We start from the raw sequence: 22,451 nt of genomic DNA on the forward strand, positions 1-22,451 counted from the left end.
GTAGAGCAGCAGGTGCAAAAAAATAACTCTGCTGCCAACTCAAACGAAAGGGTAAGACTAATACCCTCTGGGAGGTATTGAGGAGATAACAGAGAGCCATGCCAGCAACTGAATTAACGGCTCTATTTACGGTGGGTTTTACTTAATAACCTGCTCCTAACACTGACACATAAATACTCCATTGTATTGTTTAATGCAACCACTGGAGAAATCAATGGAAACAGGATGGGCAGCTCTTGCTGTGCCAGGTGAGAAGGAGCGACGCCACGGAAGCGTTGCTCTTCTAACCACAGGCAGGAGGGAGACAAGGAAGGTGGGAAGGTGTTCCTGGCTTTTACAGAGGTGGGGAGACATCGTTTCCCACAACTTCTTGACTTACCTGTAGAAAGTGGCTACAGAGCAAGGAAACCTCATTCCCCTGTTTTCTGTTTGCTTTAATAAAGGCAGTGAGCATAAACAGGTGGTGGCACATATGTAAAGTACTGTCCCAGTGACATGTGGTTCTGGGAGGCTCACAATGCTGGGAGCAAGGGGGAAGCGAGCCTGCTGCTTCACCAGCAGTACAGCAGACAGCCCTTGTGCAGCCACTGGAGTGGGACACCAGGGAAGTGGTCTTGCAATCTCCTACTCTTTTCTCAACAAATACTGTATGAAGAAACTGCATGGATACAGCTGGGCTCCAAGTAAATGTTTACTGAAAACACAAATGTGAAAGACTGTGTCGTAGCAAAAGTAATGGTCTGACAGCAGCTTTCTGAAACGGTGTCGGTGGGTCCCCCTGGGCTGTTTCAGTGATAGCTACCCACGTGGGGACAATTTCCTTTGCAGACAGAGATTCACCTTGGGTTACTTGGTACTCTGGGGAGGAATGCAGGGCAAGCAGGCGTCCTGGATGGAGCTATCCCATAGGTGGGATCAGCAAGTCCCAGCTTGATGCAAGGGTATGTGGTAGAGGAGTTAAAAACCCTCTCTGGCAGCTCTGCAGAATGACTCTTCCCACCATGAGCCCTGCATTAGCTCTGCTACATCTCCTCTTTGAAATATGCTCTTCCTATCCCATCAGCAAAAAAGTGTGATCATATTGTGGTTAGTCAGGCAGTGGGTTGTAACATGGTATAAATACTTCTGTCAACTGGGCTGGATCCCCAGAAAGCTGCATAGTTTAGCATAAAATTCTTTGTGCTTAATTTCCAGCTTCTCTGTTAATTTGTGCTGCAGCCCTCACATATTTAATGAAGAAGTACAATCAGTTTGTTGATTGAATGAACCAATTAATGTAAAAAGTAGTAGTCCAATGGGAAAATTTGCACATTCCCCAAGGCATCTTTCTGTTTTGGGCCTCCATCCCAAGTTCCTTATTCTGTTTGCTTCTCTTTTGAAAACCAGCCCTAAAGAGGAACCTTGCAGTTTCCAGGTAGATGCCCTTTATTAAAACAAAACATATGAAACAGAGTTTACAAAAAGGAAAAGAGAAAAAACACAATTTTTTTTTTTAAAGTAGGCAAATTAGTGGTTGTTACTGTTGAAAACCAGACAAAAGTCCCATAACAAAAGAGAGGTGTTGGTGGTGATAGTGGTTAAAGTGAACTTCCACATGAAATACTGGCTGCTGCTGCAGCATATATCTGAGTGGCTGTTATGTCAGCACCGAGTCAGCATCTAATGAGAGCCAAACATGAATACAAACACAATTATTACTGTTATTGTTGTCATTATTCACTAACAACTGAACAGTCACACAGGCTATATTAGCAGTATGGAAAACATTTCCCTCAATATGCTGTTAGTCTTTAAAGCAATGCAAAGAGAAGCTGTCGTGGAAGGTAGAGGGAAGTGGTTGGGGAACCAGAGCCAAGGGAGAAGAAGAAGGTGTTAGAACACGATGGTAATATTTTGTTAGCTGATGAGGTTCATGCGTAATTATAGACGTGTGGCTTGTCAAGTTACAGGGCCATCTAGAGTGCTTTTTGGCCATTTGTATATTTAGTGTATTGTAAGCAAAAGAAAGGTGTTTAGCAAAAGGAGATTAGGGAGATGAGCTGGCTCCTGGTTAGAGGAAGGATATACCAGAGAGATAGGAAGGACATGAAAGGAGGTGTGGAGTTGTTCCATGAGGTGTGGTATTAAGTGCTGAAAGAAGAATAAAGAGCAAAGGCAGTTTTTCCCATTATTGTGTTTCCAAGACTCTGTATCCCTGAGGCTAGCCTGATGAATCTATGGCAAATGACTTCTAAATATTCAGGAAAAAATGGTTGACCCAAATTATCATGAACTTGCTGAGGTGGTGCAGACTGACAGTAATGAAAGCATTGCTATATACCAGTCAAAGCCAACTCTGAAAAATAAAAAAGAAAATAGCCCACTTACTTTTGGCCAGTTTTTAGTGAATCTATCTACTTGTTCCAAACATTCTGAGAATACATTACTGCAAATATAATCCAAATATCTATCACAAGAAATAAATTTTTTTCTTTACTCACTTTTGTATCAGCTCTATGATAGCTAATTCACTAATATTATTATGTGGATCTGTTCACAGAACTTTGTCAAAAAGGAGGATGAGGATTTTGACAGTAAAATAAATGATGATATTATTCTTTTCATATTAAAAAAGTAGTGGCATGGAAAGAAGGTGCACATCTAGGCTGTGATGTGACAGGAAAGTATGGATCTGAAACACCAGATCCTTGTTAAGTGGCAGGTTGCATTTCCCTGTTTTCTCTGCTAAAGTAACATGACAATTGGGAAAATTTGAAGTACAAGCCCTTGGTAGTTAACACTGTCAGACACATCTCTGCCTTGAGGATTCTCTGTTCAAAATTTGCCTTCTGTTTACTTCTGATTTAGAAAAACAAACAAACCAAAAACCTCCTCTTTAAAAATTCTTCCTTTTATTTTCATTTTACTAATGAGCACCTCGAAAATTGAAGTCAGTTCATATGAAGATTATTGGGGAAAAAAAGGGGTCAGAGAAAAACAACCTATGAAACTTTGCATATCATCAAGTAATTTTTTTCCTTGCATTCATAAAGTGAACTTTGTTCTCTCTCAAAAAGGAAACTGAACTATGGTTTTGTCTTTAAATTACATCGTTAAAAGAGAGATAAGAACCAAACCCAAACCCTGGAGCAGAGGGATAGCTCAGATACAGATCTAGATCCTAACTTTTCTACCCAAGGTTCTCTTTAGTTAAAATATATATGCAAGATTTTGAAGCATCCATATGAACATGTCTAAACAACCACCACATATCTCTTACAAACGTTGCCTTGTAGTGCATCATGAAAATAAGATCTTTAGTAATAAAATATTCCAATCAAGCTTTATTTGATTTTGTTTATCGTGATCCTATCTGTAATGTAGGTATATGTTAAACATTCCTTTTCCATTCATCTTCCTTTTTCTGGTCTTTCAGTTTACCTTCATGTATACATTTAATGTACAAGGTTCAAAGAAAACAAAAGAATTAACCAAAGTCTTCCTTTCCAAAAGCCCACAACAGTAAATAATCAAGGTCTCAATATAGTCTCTGAAAGCTCGCTGAGAGCTCACCAGTTTTGCACATGTAAAGGTGGGTTTATGCATATGAACCACAGCTCTATACTCCAAAAATACGCAAGCACAGAATCGTACACTTCAAAGAGTTGTAGTAGGAAATAAGATTAGCCCAAATAATCCAAACCAGAATTCTGAGTACTAAAAATTTTGGAGATTATTTAGTAAAGTTTCTTATAAAAATGATTCCTTGAACTTTATAGTCATAATGTGATTCAGTAACTAGATTTTGTTACTGTGGCCCAAAGGCATGTGAAATGGACTAAAAATGAAATGCATCAAATGCTCAGTATGTTTTACGACAAATACTGAGTGTGATCAGAGTGTTTCTATATGAACTTTCTTCAAAGCTTTCTAAGACTTTTTCAGTTCTCTTAGTGGTGAGTCTTCAGGTTGTCATCAAACAGGTCAAGCTGCATAGACTGTCACCTGAATGGTACCTTGCAGGACACAGCAGAGTGGTCTAAAGTTGAGCTTTTTGCTGTGAAACAGATGCCTGTGCATAATCAGCCTGCAGATGAGTTGTTTCTTTTGAGGCTTCTCTGTGCTCTGTAGGCACTACAGGTATGGAAACAAGGAAGTGTGTGCTAGCTACAACTGAATCTACATGGCCAGAAGAGATGTTAACACACTGCAGAAAAGGTCACATCTGAAAGTGAGCAAGGATGATACCTTATGTAGGAGTCTGGCACAGGCACCAGGCATGAACCTGAGACCTTTGCAAATTAGACAGATAAAGATCACAGGGCAATCTTTGGGTCAGCCATGGCTGTATGTATAGACACACTGGCTCAGACTAGGACCCTGGAGCCCTGGTAGTAATGCACATTAAATGAAAGGGAATAAAAAGAAAAAAACCATAACAGAAGACCCAAAGCTCACAGTAACATGCAAACAGGCTTTCAACATTCATATATTCAGTTTGTGCCTGCCCTTACCACCACTGGAGATGTAAAATAGCTGGTTGGAATGCAAAGCAGCTAATTGATCATATACATTACAAGTACAAGGCATTTATGTTTCCGAAGCAGCTATATGTGTAAAACAGGTCCACGTGCTATGTCCTACATGTCCTTTGTGATGTCTTGAAAACTTTGCCCATTTAGTAGTCTTTTGATTTTTCAAGAAAAGGATTAAAAATCCAGATTTTGTTACTCTTCAGTTGCAATTACCACTTGGTATTATTTATTTTAGATCACTGTGTAAGTCTTTGACTGTAATCCAAGATGCAGTAATGATCTAAAATATTTAACATACTCTGTAGATACTTGTTCCATAAACTCCAAGCCCTGAAAAGCAGGGATTGTGTCTTCACTGTGTACATAACACACTTCAAAGAAAATAGGCCCAGGTGAAATCTACATTTGAAGTTCAGCCATGATGGTAAAAGGGGAAAAATGGGGAAGAATCCCATAGGTAAATATGCCAAAAGAGATCCACCCTTTTGGACACGCCAGGAGGAGCTGCAATGAGCTTGTCTCAGCTAGAAGTCACTCTTAGACTTTGCATAGCTTACAGGTGGAGTCATGGTTTAGTAGTTTCAGTCTGTTTTGCCCTAGATGTTGTTGTTGTGTTTTGAGCAGAGTGCATGGCTTTGCCAGCGGGACGGCTGGGGGCCCCTTCTCTTGTGGACCCCTTTCTTTATGGGCTCCCCTTCCACGTCCCCTTAGTTCACTTCAGAGTTGTGTCCATGAGCAGCTATTCAAATCTATATCAGAACAGTCACTCTGGCTGTACTACTTCAGGATTCAGTCTCTTTCTCTGTACCGCTTATTCGCCTTTCCTGTGTTTGGAATTTTCATGTCATTTAATATAAGCTGTTCTTGAAAGATTCTGGTTCAAAGGAAGGAGAAACTCTTTACATGGTTGTTAAGATTCATTGTGTTGAATGTGGAAATGGGGATCAGAGTAATTTATTTTCAGAGCACACCTGTAGTGCAATAAAATAATTCGCATAGGGTGCACTATGCAGTGTTCAAGGTTCAAGGATTTGTAAATATGTTTTTCTGTAATACTGGATTTGCTCCACAGGCAGGCCATGGCTCCTTGCTCTTTCCATTACCACTGTTTACTCAGAGTGGTCAGGTGGTCGCAGAAGAGAAGAAGAGCAGAGCAAATGACCTGCTTCTACTGTCAGCTTGCTGGGTTGTGGCTTAGCCAAAGCTCCTTCAGACTCCAGTGAGAGCTTTTACTAAGAGAGACGTTCAGGGTTTGGTCTTAAAATACCACCTGGTATAATGAATATTGGGGAAAGATTTTTTTAAAATGCATTAATCCCTTCTAATAGGACTCTCTCTAGAAGGAATTTTGCTGAACATCAGTGCACAGCTATATCTAACTGTGCTGGCTGAGTAAAGTGTTATTTGTGTAGTGTTATAACTCCAGAGACAGCACCTCTTCAGGGGAACAGAATGAGATTGTGTGTACAGACACCTGCCACGCAGACATAAATGTGTATGTGTGTATGTCTATAAAACTACATGTGGTTATATACTCAAATGATATATGATCTGTGCTTTCATTTAAAATGTACCATGTCATAGTAGAGGGAAAGATCTCAAGGGTTTTTTATTTTATTTTACAAAATATCAGCTCAGCTAGAGACCCTTTTAATACAGTTTCCAGAGGAAATGAGGCTTTTGTGGTAATTCTGTGTTTTGGCTTTTACATATGGCCTGTAACAATCTTTGAGTTTCATCACCAATTTTAATTAAATTTGATATGGGGGTAGAAGTCCCAGAGATATGAAGTTTTTACAAGATTAATGAAAACTGGCTGCCAACTTCAGAAGGAAAATCCATTAATACTTGATCTGAAAGAAAGAGTGACGCTTGAGCTCACTGCTTTGAGACAATGAGATATTATGAATGCCCCAACCGTGGGAAAAACTTCAATCAGCACTCACATCTTACTAGACACTAGAGAATCCAACCACAAGGTACGCATTCATAGGAAACAAGGCTTCATTAGTTCCACAATTCACTTTGATATATGGAATATAATTAAAATAAAACTGAACACTTATGTGTCCTTCTCCTTGAGGTTTCACACCCTTTAACCAGGCTTATCCGTATGTATGCCGGGGAGATTTGAGCATTTGGCCCTGGACTAATGAGGAACACACTGGTTCCAATATCCTGACTCAAAATCTTTTCAAGTATGGGATGAGCCACTGCTGTAAGCATAAATCTTCCATGAATTTTTAGCAAAGAAAGGCATATACAGGATGACATGAAGAAAATCCCAGTAGAGTTTTCATACAGAAAATATTGTTGAGCATAATGCTGTATGCTTCCAAGCAGAGGTGTGGAAGGTGTTAGTAGGACTTTATAATCCTCCTAAACAAAGTGCTAGAATGATTTCCAAAGAAGGAACACCCTTGCAATAAGATAAAGGAGGTGACCTGAAAATTTTCAAGACACCAAAAAACCTGTTCCTTGAGTAGTACGAAGAACTTCGGCAAAGTTTAGGTTAAAGCTAAATCCAGTTCTTGTTCTGTGATTAATGCCATATTGTAGATTCTCCTTAGGCACAGTTGTTCCTACAGGTGATACTAGAAATTAATTAAGTTATTGAGGTTGAGATAATTTATTTAGCTTCCAAAACTGGAATGATTGATTAATTAAATTGAAAAGCAAGTTCCATGGACATTATTTGAAAATAATATTAATGATCAGGGATACGGTGAAGACCAATTGTCTGCTAGACTGCGACAGGGAGAGGACATTTTAAAGGAAAATAACTAAAATCCAGATCTCATGAAGAGGCTGTCAAAAGTTCTTCTTTTCAGAACTCTAATGTGCATTGGTTTTAGTTACTGCTAGGGTGGAAAAACTGTGCAAGACACATTATTTGGTTTATTTAACTATCCATAGCTTCAGTTGCTGAATAAAAGTGTCATAGGATCTTTTGGTTTGGAAGTTCACCTGATTAGTTATGAAGAAGAAAAAATTAACTGAATTTTCAGGACTAAATTACACAGACATAATTTCAGTTCATATGCACGCTTTCCCAGACGTACTTGTAAGCCTTTTGTACAAGTCATGAAATCTGTGTAGAATTCCAGAAACTACAGAAGTTGCGGAATACAAAACCACATAACACAATACTTTTAATTCTGAAATAGCTTCTGAAATTGTGAATTCAGATCAATGAATTTAAGTTATGAATTGCATATTATAATGTTTTAAAAAGAAATGAATTCAACAAACTATGTTTCTAAGTGTATTTTCCTAATCCTCAATTTTTATTGTTTTCCTAGAATAGATGGTATTTTACCTCACGTCTATTTGATACTGTAATAAGGTCTTTTTCATTAATATTTCATTCATTCATACCTAATTGTCTTTAATGATTTAAACCAAATTTAAGAAATAACTTGATACATCATCAACCTTTATAGCGTCAGAAGTGTATGTATTGACTGTCAAGCATATGTTATTGCTTAAGAGTTCTTGCACATCAAGTATATAATTTATATGCGTTGTAGGCTGAACATGTTTATAATCATGAGATTGAATTCAAATTTTTCCTCACGCCTTCTCACTCACAGTACTAAGTCACTTGTCCTTTACACAGGGCTGAAAAAAGTCTTCTAACTTGTATAAATGTACTGACTGAGGTGATAATCATCTTTCATTTGGCCAGAACAAGAAGAATCTCTCTCAATTGTTAATGTTTTATAACCCAATATATCTACTATGAGAAATTAAATCCTCCTTGCTAGTGGTCACTGAATCAGAGATTGGCTAGAATTAAAAGTGGAAAGTGACTGACAAATCATCCATGGTTTGATTTTGCCATTCTGTGTAGCTGCCAAAAAAAAAAAAAGCCCTAAACTGCTTTATACCGTAAAGCACCATTCTCTATGATAAACTTCCTTAAACTTTCTAAAGCTTTGGCTTCTTAGGCAATTGTCAGTAACCTCAGTAACCTCTCTCCCTCTCTAAATACATATCGGGGGTAGGGGAGTGCAGGGAGGAGGGGAAGGAATAGATACTTGTAAGTTTTAAGTTACATGGTTTATTTTAAATGACAGAGGAAAATACCATGCCAACTAATTTTCAGACGGCTTCTTTAAAACCAAGGCTGTAAGTGTTTCTATTGACTCCTTGTCTTATACCAAAAAGGTTGCTGGCATCAGCTTGTAGGGGGTACAGATGTGCTCTCTGTGGATGTTTTTCACTGGCCTCAGTGCATAAACAGGCAAGACCAGTGACTTTACCCTTCACAAGTCTATTTTGTATTTCATAACCTTTTTAATTCTAGGGTGAAGTCTAGTTGCACGCACATGCCATCCTGATGTCTAATGTTTTGTTTTTACAGACTTTGCGGCTTTCAATATTTTTGAACAGGGGTTTGGTTTTCTTTTTTTTCCCCTGTGCATATAAGAATTACAATCCAAAGCCTTTGTAATGTTTAACAAACTACTTTACCAATGTCCTCACAAATATCTTTGGTTATTATATACATTTTTAAGCTTTACGACTTCATACAACTGAAAGATAATGTAAAGCATCAAGAGTACCCATCACTGGGGAATTTTGTATACTTTCATTGGAATGGTTAAACATGGGATAAATGTAACATTTTTCTAGAATGTCATGCAAGTAGGTTTTTTGTTTTTGAAGTATAAAAAAGTACAGGACAATTTTACTCATGCTGCTAATGCTAAGATACATGGAAAGGAAATTTTGCTTAAAAGAGGGAATGCAGTCTTGGGGGAGCTGTCACTTCACTATATTGATTCTATACAGACAGCAACAAGACTGGCTGTCTCATTTACAAGATCTTTGACCATCTGATTTTTTTGGTGGGTTGAAATGTATGATCTGTGATATTTGTTACCAAGAAGTGTTATAGACACTGCTGACACAGATCAGATAAGAAACTGGGTCAGCTGACAAGATATTCCCTGTAAGGCTACTTCCCTGTAACACTTTGGGTATCCTTCTGTGCGAAGGATTTTCTGAGCATGGCTTGTAGTCTACTGTATAGTTTCATTTGCAATTATTGGGAAGTTCTTTCTCTCTCCTAAAAAAAAAAAAAAAAAAAAAAAAGAAGAACTTGTTTAAATCACATTTCTCTTTAAAGCAGAAAAAAAAAGTAAAACTATTTAGTATTTCATTTCTCAAAGCTTGGAAGTTTTCATGTATTGCTCTGTCAGGAGCCTTGTCTTTTCATTCGGCTTCTTTTCTGATTAGAGATTATTCATTTATGGATGGGCAGCTGTAGAAACTTGCTTCTTGCATATGCAAATTAATCATGGTAATGTTTATCATAAGGAGATTTTGTGGCAGTGGAAAAGGGGTTGTGTCAACATGTTCTTGATTTCAGTTGTATCTTCTACAAATGGAATTGGCCTCCTTGCTTCACCTTCAGTGGATTTTTTTTTTTTTTTGCCATTTACCTCTTGGACTAGACACCGCTCACTAAGCAAGCTGTTTGATTCACTTACAGATCATGATTTTGGAAGGAGCTGGCAGGATGAGTATCAATTCCAGCAGCAATCTACTCCACCAGCAGCCTTCCTGGACAGACGGATATTCCACATGCAATGGTAGGAGGAATTGAACTGCTCTGAGCCGTATTTTTGGGAATAAAGCCAGGGGAAAGGGGCTGCTACACCTTTAAGCATGTACAAGTATTATATTTCAGTAGTACTAATTTACCGGAGTTTCACTTCTGGTAAGAAAAATTTTCATTTGTTACTTCATTTGTAAAAAGCTGAACTTACAATAGGGACCAGTTTATTGTTCATTTCCTTACTGGCTCTCTTTCTTAAAATTTAATGGTGTTGAAAATGCCAGAAGTTCTCTCTTAGTCCAGAATTCTTTCTCTCGTACCTTTACCCCTTGTGCTTCCTCTCAACCAATATTACTGTTTAATGCTAATCACCCCTCTGGCTTTCCAGGGGAGTAATATTTTTACTCCTTTGCTGTATTTGCTTTTTTGATTCAAATTTCTAGATAGCTTTCTAATTAGGCATTAGAGCACTAGGTTGCTTGTGGCTTGTGATTTTTTCTCTTTATTTCTCCTTACTATTTTCTGATTATATATCTGGGTATATAAAAATGTATTCATATATATTCTCTCAGTATAAAAATATATATAAACCTGTATCTCTGTAGGTGCTTGACATAATTTTAGAATTCTTTTCATTATTCAATGGACAGATAAAACTTAAAATCTAAGCAGACGATCATATGCTACTCTTGTCCTTCTGATCCAAATAATACTACAACAAACCTTTTAATTAAAGTTCCCACTTAATGAAATGCTTATCCTTTTTGCTGTGTAATTTCTAAATACACAGGAATACATCAACATGTGCTTAATACATGTGCTTGTTTTTCTCTAACAGTGTCATACACAAAAAAAAGTAATGTCTGAGTTTCACTCTTCCATAGGATTTTGTGGAGGCAAATGGTGGGGGTCTATATCCGCGTTCCACGGTGAAACTCCTCAGGGTTCACTTATGTTTTAGAGGGACAGGAATCTCAAAGCTCAGACCAACCTGCCCAGTAACTCACCACTAAACTTACTTTTACCTAAGCTACTTTCTTCTCTCACGAAAGTATCTTTGCTAACATTAGGATTCTCATGGCCTTTGAAATCGCTTTACTTTTCTGAAGTGATAAGAATACAAATCAATCTCATTTTCAGGGGATATATGACAGCTCCAGCAAACCTTTTTTCTCTGACATACCACACTTTAAATAATTTCCACACTCATTCCCCATGTCCTTCAATAGTAGGATGAGGAACAGTCCTGCAAACTCCCTAAGTTATTTACACAAGCCTGGTTGGCTAATATTGATAAAGAAAGCTAAATAACTGTGGGTATTGTTTCTGTGTTACTTGGAAACTGTGTCCTGTATCTCAGCTGAAGAAACCCGAGGTCTAGTGTACCTGAGTTAAGGTGATCTCCTAAAATGTGCCAATTCTGGTGCTTGTGGTCCCCTAGCAATATCCGCTGCTGTCAGTGTTTCTCACTGTGTGGCTAATTTTCTTCTAGAGGAGACTGGGAACAGACTGGTGCCATATCATGCAGAGCGAAGTCTCTGCAGAGCTAGGCCATGGCAGTCTCTCCTCCCTCTGTAACCTCTCATTCCCTCAGCCTTAAACCCTTTTTGCACTTGTGAACATTTTATCTCACTGTCACCTCTGTCTGGCATAGTCCATTTTCCTCCTTTCCCAGGGAATAAATTGCACTGAACTCTGTGAGGACAGACAAAGCAATCCTGCTTTTGCTCTTATCTTACATAATGATCCTGTCCCATGTAGAATTTCTTCCATTTGCACATGCAAATTACTGTCGTGCAATGACATACAACTGAGAGCAGTTAAGGAGATTGCCAAGAAAAGACTCAGACATTCTAACAAGAAAATCAGGCAGCTTCCATAGCTAAAAATGAGTTTTATAACTACATTCAGAAACCACCTTACATGACTACAGCAATAATCTGCACCATCAGATCTGTAGACTTCCAAGACGTGCAATTTGGCTGTAGATCTTATTGTTGATGACTATTAAGCTATCAGAGACAGTAAATATTTTTTTTCTTTTCCAGTATCCAGTAGCTTCTATGGAACCCAGTGGCACGAAATACACCCACAGTACTGGACTAAGTTTCAAGTCTGGGAGTGGCTGCAGCACCTCCTTGATACCAACCAACTGGATGCCAACTGCATACCTTTCCAGGAGTTTGATATCAATGGGGAACATCTGTGTAGTATGAGCCTGCAGGAATTCACTCAGGCAGCTGGGACAGCAGGACAGCTGCTTTACAGCAACCTCCAGCACCTAAAATGGAATGGTAAATAAATACTAGAGAGACACACGTGTACATTACTCTGAATTCTGAGATCCTCAGAAGTCATTTACGTTCCCCAGAAGTCTGCCTGGCGGATTATACTTGCTATGTTTGCTATTCTGCTTATAGCACATTTATGGTATTGCTAAATTTCTTGGATATGACTTAAGGCAGAAATCTGAAGGATGAAGAAGAGAGGGAATGTTTTCTCCTCCAAAATCAGCCCTCTGGCTCAGGTGTAGAAGTTGCTGCTTGGAGCTAACACATTTGATTTCTCTGTGCTCATTCTCATACTTCCCATCTGCCAATTTGCTTTCTTGCAGGTCAGTGTGGAAGTGACATGTACCAATCTCATAATGTCATTGTGAAGACAGAGCAAACAGGTGAGTTAACAGTTGGATAAATTGTCCTTTGAAAAGAGGGGACCCCTCTTCCAAGGGAGACAAATCAAAGTGGCATTAAATAAAATGGAAAGTGTATCATGCAGAATTAAAGAAGCAATACAGATGTCAGTCAGTGCCTACTTCTGAAGTTGCAGGTAATACCACATGCATGTGGCCACTTTTCCTGGGAGACCTCTGCAGTATCAGCAGTCTACGCTGATGTTCAAAGTTGGAATAGTTTGAGGTGCTCCATGGAAACAGCTTTGTAGAGAACTTCATTCTACACTTCATTCAAAAGATTTCAAAACAACTATTTTAACAATATGTTCCATTAAAATAAAAAGGAAAAAAGAAAGGAAGAACAAATATTTTGTTGTGAAGTGCTGTAATGTTTGAAACATGAGGAGATTTCCAAAAACCAGCTTGGAGAGAAAACAAAATGTTACATTTTAAATGTTTCATTTTCTTCACAGGTTTCAGTGAAACTGAAATTCAGGCAGTAGTTGGTTTGATCAAATCTGCAGTTTTGGTGTTGCAGTTGTTTTTCTGAATGTGTTTACAGCTAGATCCCTTTCCTCCCAGGGCTTTGTTTAACTGAGAAAAGAACTTGAGCTTGGTTCAACCGTCCTCTTCAGGCACAATTATTTCCCTTGTTCCTTTGCCAGATCACGTCTATCCATATCCACACTCTCTATCCCACTAGTCCCAGCCTCTTTTTGTATGTAGGTGTGCCCATGAGCCACATTTTGATATCTGCTGGCAGAACAAATACTGATCTGTTGCATGTGGCGTCTCCAACAAATACTGTCAGCCTGTTTATCCACTTAACCTGTTGGAGCCCAGCCTCTCCAGCCAGGAACATTGCCCATATTCTCCTTGCAGCAGGCAAGGATTGCAATCTGCAATCCGCTCCTGGTACGGGAGATGTGCATGAGGCAGCCTTGCTGCTTTCCATAGAGGTAACTCCAGTAATCCTTTAAGTCCTGATTTATGAGATCCTGGTATAATATTATTTCCTCCTCCTACTAGAGATGAGGCAAAGCACCTCAGCTGCACATCTTGGAAAGGACTAACTGACAGGTGGTTCACCTGGATGTGCTGAATCAGGAATGGCCTGGCGGGCCTCTGGTGATGCCAACCGTGGCCAGTTGGAGTGGGTTAAGTTTCTGCATGTGGGGGAGCAGGAACTGTGGATTAGAGTTGGGAAAGTTACTTCATGTGAGGCAGCGGGGACAGGGCTGGTGGTTTTGAGGGGAAGCCCGGCTCACTCCAGTGAACCATCACAGCTGCAAAGACATGGGTACTGAAAAAGGGCAAAATGAACAAAGTTGAACACTTTCCCCATGTTCTGGCTGGGTAAGGCCTGTTTTCAGAGGCAACATTAGGCAGATCAGGTGTCCAAGCAAGCAAAGGGTGTGTGCTATTGTAGGAACGCAAGCTCTGGGTGCCCAAACATGCAGCTATTAGTTAGCATGCCTGCTAAATTCCTATGTCATAAGTGGTAACTTGGCCAAACGTGATTATTTAGCTGTAACTCATTTTGGGGTTTTTAATTTCATTTATATGAACATGAAAAAAATTCGGTTTAACCTAGATTTGAACTTTCTATCTCATCCTTTCTGACCTGGTTTCAAAAGAAAAAGATTTTTAGGGCTTCTGACCTTAAACATGCGCTGTGAAGGAAGTAATTTCCAGACCAGTGTACAGGTCATAAAGACAATACTTCTGTTCTGCTTATATTGATCCATATGACCAGAAGGTCACTAAAAATTATTCCTCTTTAATCATGAAAGTGGTTTTTAGGTTAAGGATGGGGACACAGTGTGCCTGGAATAAAATGGCCCTTCATCTAGGATTAGGCTTTGATGTTTCTCACTATGTGCTTAAACAATAAGCTGTGTTTCAGAGAGGACTTTCGAGTTCTACCATTGTAGAAATAAATACTCATCATAAGCATCCTTCTTTTTTACTAGATATTTGAAAACACTTTCATCTCTGTGGCTCCAATGCACTGTCATAATCATCAGGGGCTGAGAATTCAGGACTGGATTGGGGAGAATTAGAGTTGATCTGGCATAGGAAACCTCCTCCAAGGCCAGGCATAAATGATATACTAGTCAGGAAAAGGAAGAGCATAATACATTATTTCTAAAAGTCAGTGCTTTGTGTAAATACATTTGCCTGAATATGCAAAACTCCATGCATAATTTGAGTGAAGGGAAATTATTTTGTACATAGCCCCTTCACTTCTTGGTTCTCTTGACAGCTTTTTTTTTTTTTTTTTCACATTTTAAATTCTTTCAGTGCTCAGTATTTACCTCTGTGCTGAAAAACGTTCTTTTAGTGATCTAATTTTCTTTTTGGTCCTTTACCTTCAGATCCATCACTAATGGTGTCCTGGAAAGAAGAGAATTATCTTTATGACAGTGGCTATGGTAGCACAGTAGGTAACTAACATCACAATACTTCATGCATTCTGAGATGGCTTTATTGTTGTCTGAGGCTATTAGTTTAAACGTCTTCTTTTTAATTCCCAGAGTTATTGGACAGTAAAACATTCTGTCGTGCTCAGATTTCCATGATGACACCTAGTCACCAATCTTCTGGTAAGAAACTTGTAATTATATTTTCAATTGTTTGTCACTTGTCCCAGAGCTACCGACATGTAATAGTCTCTGTGGTCTTCTGTTGTAGGATTGCATCTGAGCCTCCAGTAATTTTAAACCAAGCAGTGATGATTCTGACAGATTTATTAGCTGTCATTTTTACAATAGCTTTCTTTAAAGAAATGCTTCTGTCTTCTCTCTGTCAAGAGGAAGATGATCAAATAATCTGTAATCTCCACATATCTTTTAAAGTGACTGAGTCAAAGGGGTAAACATTAGTGTCAGAGAGACAAGACATTCCAGCTACACCACGCTTTTCTGTGGTGCAGCACACGGGGCAAACAAGTGCCCCGTTCCTCCCCAAAGCAGCCGTGTTCCCCAGTGAGCCCGTGATTCATGCTGAGCAGGCTTGAATGGGGCCGGGCTGGGCTTGGCCTGGGGCAGCTGCAGGGCAGGCACCAAGCCCTGTGCCCAAACGCGCCGGCACAAGGGCTTCTGCTGCAGCCTCTCTGAGCTGAGATGGGGTACTCACTGAACGCCCTGCCTTCCGTGAGGGAGAGCTCAAATCTGCCTGCTGAAGGGCAGGAGACGCAGCAAAGCTGTGCCTGGCCAAAGTGCAGTCTGATCACACATGGCAAAGGCCCTGTGGGCCCCGTCCTGCCACCAGGATGGAGGCGGGAGAGCGAGGCAGTGGGGAAAGAGTAGAGCAGAGGTGGCAGGGGAGCGAGAAAGCAGGGAGGGAAGGCAGGTTCTTCTTAGGAGGCTGTTAAGCAGACATCTGAGGGAGAAGGCGCTGGAAGTCCTGTGAGGAGAAAGGAGAGTGTGTTGCTGTAGTCCAGCCTTGCTCTGGAGAGAGCCCTGTGCTTCTGCATGTGCCCATGGCCCCAGCCCCTGTGCCTGCCATCCCCTGCTCCTCCAGTCTCCTGAGCTGGATTGGCCAAGTGACATACAGTTTAAACCAATGCACTCAGCTACGTTAATTAAATTAACAAAAAAAAATTTAACAAATTAACAGAATTAACAAAAAAAACCCAAACAAACAAAAAAACCCAAACCAAACCAAACCAAAACAAAAAACAAACCAAAAACCAAACCAAAACAAAAAAAAACCAACCCCCAAAAAAAAAAAAAAAGGACAGAGGGAGAAAACTTGACCAGAATAAGAAAACCACCAAACCTTAAAAAACCCCAACCAAACACCCTGTCTTTCTCCACCACCTCCACCCACTTTCACAAGATGGCTACCAGGATTTCAGGGCTCTCTGACAGGGCTGGGGACCTGTCCAGATCCTGGCACGGTGTGTTTATCTGCTCACTGCTTAAGCCTAGAGCTAGGGTGGCACGCCAAGGGCACAGCCTCCTGTAAAAACTAAATTTGTATATCCCGTAAAAAAATGGCTCATTCCTGAATCATATGCAAATAATGTGTAACCTTTTGTCAAAAGTTTTGCAAGACGGCTTTGTTGAAACTGCATCATAACTCTTCATTTGTCAGGCCCCAGCCTCCTAACATGGCATGTTTGAAACCAGTCTCCACGTAGGAGCTGTGGCAGAGCAGGAGGCTATTTACACAGCTGAAATCCAGAATAAATCACTGGCTAGGCAGAAGGCAGCTGAACTTCCAAGAATAAATTTCCAGCTAAGTGGAGCATAACAAACATTTGCAAGCGAATTGTGGGATTTTAAAATGAGAAGGATTTATATGAGGGCAAATAAAGAACTGGGTCCTGCAGTCGTTACCTGGAGTTCACACAGGCTTTTAATAACATATGGGGAATCATAATCTGAGGAAAGGCAGTGAAATAAGCCTCATTTTACTTCCCCCACACCACACCCCCCTCCAAGCTGAGTGAGGTTCAGACTAGTTCCTGCTCTTTGAGAGTGGGAAGGCAAAATGACTCAGAGCACGTTTGCTGCTTGGGGGTCAATGACAGTAATTTATCAGACTTAGAATAGCAGAGGTTAGGCCTATCCCCACGGTCTTGTTCAGTTTATGTTTCCAGTTATGTATGAATAAAGCAAGTGTGTGAATAACTTTGCATGTACCTTTTCACATGCAGTTATTGCAGTAGCTTGTGCAAATCTGACAAGTTTCTATGCAAATAAATATTTCCTGTGAGTCATTTTCCCATGCAAATGCCTGGTTTCCATGAAAAGTATGATAATTGTGCATTCATAGAAGCTGGGAAAACATGCGTGGGACCTTAAGCTTTGCTTTATGGGATTCAGGGACAAAGTATGCTGAAAAGCAAACACAGAAGGGGCTCCCTCTCAGGTCTATCCCGCAGATTTTGTGAGACTTAGAGCAATCAGATGAAAGCTATTCATTAAGTACAAGAGCAGAGCTGGGCTGCCATGGTTTGCGGGTGGGAGGGTTGAACGTGCAGACTGCGAGGTAGGTTACAGTAGTGAACAGGCGGAACTTCTTTCTTTTCATTTCTGAAGAAATGCTTGTGCCAGAAATCCTATTTCTCCTCTGGCTGGCTGCAGGTGATAAAGTACCATTGATGAGAAATGGCTTGTTCCTATGGCTCTGAGCCACATTGAAATATATGCTTGTCCTACTGCCAAAAACTCCTACCAGCGCAGCCCCTTCTCCCCACCCGGCCCCCCTAAACAACAGCGCTTTGCCAGTTCATTATGTTTGAGTCAGGTAGGTGTTCTGTGCATTGGTACCAGCACATACATTTCCCATTAGATCATCTCTTCAGAAACAAATAAGCCCCCAAAGATACGTGCTTCAGCAAAGACTAAGATAATGGGACAATTCAGGATTCCTTTTACAGATGTGATCATCCTATTTTTCTCTCTCTCACACACAATATGAGGTGAGGTATTTGTTAATCAAATTGAGCTTTCAAAAGCCAAATGTTTACCTCTGCATTCATTCTTTATTCATCAGTGGTCTCTTTGAGAAGTGTGCTGATTAACATATAGTACAGAAAACAAAACTCTCCCTCCTCACTTAGATTACCTTCCGAAAAGTGATTATCTTTAGAAGAGATATTTGTTCTTTTTTTGTGGTTTTATTTCTTTCAACCTGCTAGTCAATGGAAAGCCTTTAATCAAATTTACAAATAGGCTTCATTTTCCTTCTCTGCAGACTCTTCAGATGCAAAAAAATCGCAAGATCATACCCCAAAGTCCCACACCAAGAAGCACAGTAAGTCAACATCCATGCTTATAAAGGTTGGTTAGTTGATTGAAGGAAAAAGAAACAAATGAAAATTAGATCCTATTTGGGAGGGAAGAGGAAGCATTTTGAACGCAAAACTCGTTAAATCATTATTGTAAATGAATTCTGAAAGGATCTGACTATCTAGTACTGCTTGTTTACGTCATTTTTGGACTCAATATTGTTAAACTCTTCAAATTGTTTTTATCAATGAGGTCCTATGGGGAAGCAACCAAAAACCAGCTTCCTCTGCCCTGTGTTGAGCTGGGCTGGTGGAGTGGAGTAAAGGAATGATGAGGAAGACCCAGGATTTAATCAGAAGAGCCTGTGCGTGGGCACAGTCATGCTGGTGCCTGTGCCTGCCAGGTGCAGCACACACCACAGACCCTGCTCAGCATCTCCTTGCAGAACTTCTCACACACGACATCACAAGCAAGCACCTGTGCCTCAGTCTTGCCACCTTCTTATCTCCTGATATGACAGTCTCTCCACTCCCCTCACCTACATTTTCTGCACGTTTTTATTCAACCTGACTCTGAAGACAAGATACCATAATTTTGATTTCTGTACATAGTTCCATTTATGTACTTTACCGAGATTTTTGATGCTGAAAATGTCCTATGTATGTCTTTTCCATCCTTTTTATTTCCCTGATTATAATAGGAAAGCTTAGTATTGGTCTTTCACTGCATTTTGTGGTATTTGTGTTCATCCTTTTTCAATATGACCTTCAGACTATGTCTCTTCCTGACTCTTACTCTTGTTCTGTCGCTTTGCCCCAACAGAACTCCTGAACTTTATATCTGTACACAGATATCTGGGCGGTGGGGCTTTTTTTGTGTGTGTGTGTGTGTGTATAAAAAGGTTGCTTATGAAAGGATTAGACAGGACTGATCTGAAGAAAGTCCTGTGAAGAACTGAGGTCTGTCAGCCTGTTCAGCTTGGAGAAGGAAAGGCTGAAGGTTGACACATCCCAGTCTCCAGCTTCCTCAGGAAGGGCAGTGGAGGGGGAGGTGCTGATCTCCTCTGTCTAGTGACCAGTAATAGGACATGAGGAAATGGAGTAAAGGTGTGCCAGGGAAAGTTTAGACTGCACAACAGAGAAGGTTCTTCACCCGGAAGGTGGTCAGGCACTGGAACAGGCTCCTCAGGAAAGCGATCACAGTACCAAGCCTGACAGAGTTCAAGGAGCGTCTGGACAATGCTCTTAGTCATATGGCTTAGTTCTGGGATGTCCTGCAAGGAGCAGGGAGTAAGACTTGGTGATTTTTATAGGTCCTTTTCAACTTGAGATGTTCTGTGATTCTAGCATCTCATCAGTCACAGCCTGGGCGTATAAAACAGGTGATATTGGCAGTCTGGGCTAATCCTCTTCATTTCCAGTTCCTTCAGTACTGCTCCATATCATGACCATAAGTTACTGTCCAGATAGTCTACCACATTTTAATGGGTCCAGGAAAAAATTATAATAATAAAGAAAAATATTGGATTCGTTGACTTAAATCTAGTTCTACTTATACTGCACTGCATACCATTTTCAAGTTACCTTCACATCTTTGACTAGCTTGTTTCCTTCTTAATTTGGTCTAATTGCATGCTTTTGAAGTCAGACCAAAGGACTGCTGTCTTTCTGGCTCACCTTGTCACTGTTTGTTATTCTTCATTTGTAAACTACTTCATCTGACTTGATGGATTTAATTTTTTTTTTTTGACCTGGACTTTCTGGTGCTATCTGTATAGTAACTGTGAGACGTATTTGTGATTAAACTGAGAGGTCTACCTGTTGAACTTGGAGATCTGTTTTCGTCTTTTCTACACCATCGTCAAACTTTTTGGTTCCCTTTTTACACGCAGTTTTGGCTGGCCAGTTTTGCCACTGTCCTTCTATCCACTCTACACCTTCTTACTTACTTATTCATGCAGAATGGCAGTTCACCTCCCGTGCCTTCTGTCTGTCTTTTAAATGCAAGGAGGTTTGGTGCCTCCTTCACAGTAATCTCAGCCGTTTCATGTGCCACACAATAATATCAGGTTACGTGCTGTGCTGTAGACAGAGATCAGGAGAAATGGGCAAATGAGATGAGGGGAAGGCTTAAACATGTTCTCTTTAGGGCAGAAGCAGTGCCAAAGGCAGAAGGAAGCAGTGGAAGGTTTGGACTCTGCTTCCCCTGGTTGCTGGGGCTCCTACCTGCCTGCCTGAGGCCAATGCTTACCTGCAGTCAAAAGGCTGCCAGTGTTTTTCACCTGTATATCTCTGAGGTGGGGTCCTGTGCTCCAGAAACTATGGCTTGAGTGTTCACCCTCTGTAGATGACATAAAAATTGCAAGCATAGCCCAGAGAGCTCTTGAGACACTCCTTCCTGCCCTTCTTTCCTTTTTCAGACCCTCGAGGAACTCATCTTTGGGAATTTATTCGAGATATTCTTCTCAATCCTGAGAAAAACCCAGGATTAATTAAGTGGGAAGACCGGTCAGAAGGTGTGTTCAGATTTTTAAAATCTGAAGCTGTGGCTCAGCTGTGGGGAAAGAAGAAAAACAACAGCAGCATGACTTATGAGAAACTCAGCCGGGCTATGAGGTGAGCTGCATGTTGCTGAGGAAGACTATGGCACACAGACCAACTGGATGGAGAATTTGTCTGAATTTTAAAAATGATTTCTCAACAGCAGAAGTTACTTTCTTTGACAGTATTTCACACCAGTTTTGAGATTGTAGCATTATGTTCTTTTCTTCTCCTGTTTCTGTAGAATATATGATATATAAAACACAAATAATTGTTTATATATGTATAAATTCTGTTTGGCTCCATCCAAACAACCAATGTAGGAAGGGAATATGGTTGCAGAAACCTGAGAATGTTTAAATGGCCCGTTAATGGCTGGAGACCTTGTTATTTCCAGCAACATTCAGAAACTAGGGATACCCCACATCCATTGTTTTAAAATCAATGTTAGGATTTTCTTTCCTCTTTAATTTAACATTTTGAGAATTTTTACATAATCTCAGAAACTTCAAAATATATTTTTAAAAGGGTGATGAGGTTCTTTCCCAGTCTCGTTTTCAGATCCTGGCTTATCTAGAGAAAAAACCCTGTGAAATCTCGTAAGAGTGTGTGATAAATCCAGCAATATGCTTTGACCTGAACATAGTGAAATTCAAACTCAGAAGCTAACTAATATAAAGGAAAAAGAAAACATCAATTTTTCCTTCTCTGTCATTCAGTTATAATGATCTTAGATATTATATATATATCTCAATAGAAAATCAAGACTTTTTAAGCTAGCTAAGGGATTGTCTAGTTGGCAGTGGCCTTTTAGGACCATAGGTGAATTTACTCTTATATCTTTTTCTGTTTTTATTTTAACAGATACTATTACAAAAGAGAAATCCTTGAGCGCGTGGATGGTCGGAGATTAGTATATAAATTTGGAAAGAATGCCCGTGGTTGGAGAGAAAATGAAAATTAAATATATCAAGAAATTACATTTAAAACACATGGATGTAAATATTCAAAGACTATTTTCTTATATTTATGTATCAAACTGGGGTGAGAAAACAATTCTACTTCTGTCGGGAAGAAAGAACATTATCATTATTGGTGTTAAAATTATTTTATTTGAAGTATGTCCTGTATGGGGAAAAAATGTACACAGTTTTCTGTGATATAAGTTAACATTATAGAATTATGATTATTTTTCCCTTCTTGTGAAGTTTTCCTCTTTTTTTTTTTAAATCATACAGGCATAATGTGATTTACGAGTCATGTAAAGAAAGAGAAGGAGCTAACTATTAGGGCATTTAGGGAGTATGATAATCCACTTTGGAAGGCAACAATAAGTGGAGGAAACAGTAAAGCATCTCTGAGCCAAGTAGCCTTCTTCCATAGTCAGATGGTTTATAGCTTTCCTTGGCCAAT

The 22,451-nt window shown here is 39.8% G+C and overlaps 1 protein-coding gene across 1 annotated transcript in view; it reads left to right on the top strand.

The window, feature by feature from the left end:
* Positions 1–22,233, top strand: part of EHF (ETS homologous factor) — a 30,745-nt gene extending 8,512 nt beyond the window's left edge. Inside the window, exons 2-9 of the mRNA XM_030949779.1 lie at positions 10,015–10,114; positions 12,129–12,374; positions 12,695–12,754; positions 15,133–15,201; positions 15,292–15,360; positions 18,464–18,523; positions 20,918–21,113; positions 21,903–22,233. Coding sequence (XP_030805639.1) covers positions 10,018–10,114; positions 12,129–12,374; positions 12,695–12,754; positions 15,133–15,201; positions 15,292–15,360; positions 18,464–18,523; positions 20,918–21,113; positions 21,903–22,002 — 897 coding nt within the window. The 5' untranslated portion in view covers positions 10,015–10,017 and the 3' untranslated portion in view covers positions 22,003–22,233. The remainder of the gene's footprint in view (positions 1–10,014; positions 10,115–12,128; positions 12,375–12,694; positions 12,755–15,132; positions 15,202–15,291; positions 15,361–18,463; positions 18,524–20,917; positions 21,114–21,902) is intronic.
* The last annotated feature ends 218 nt before the right edge of the window (positions 22,234–22,451 follow it).

Source organism: Camarhynchus parvulus, chromosome 5 (assembly GCF_901933205.1).
Source record: "Camarhynchus parvulus chromosome 5, STF_HiC, whole genome shotgun sequence".
NCBI lineage: Eukaryota > Metazoa > Chordata > Aves > Passeriformes > Thraupidae > Camarhynchus > Camarhynchus parvulus.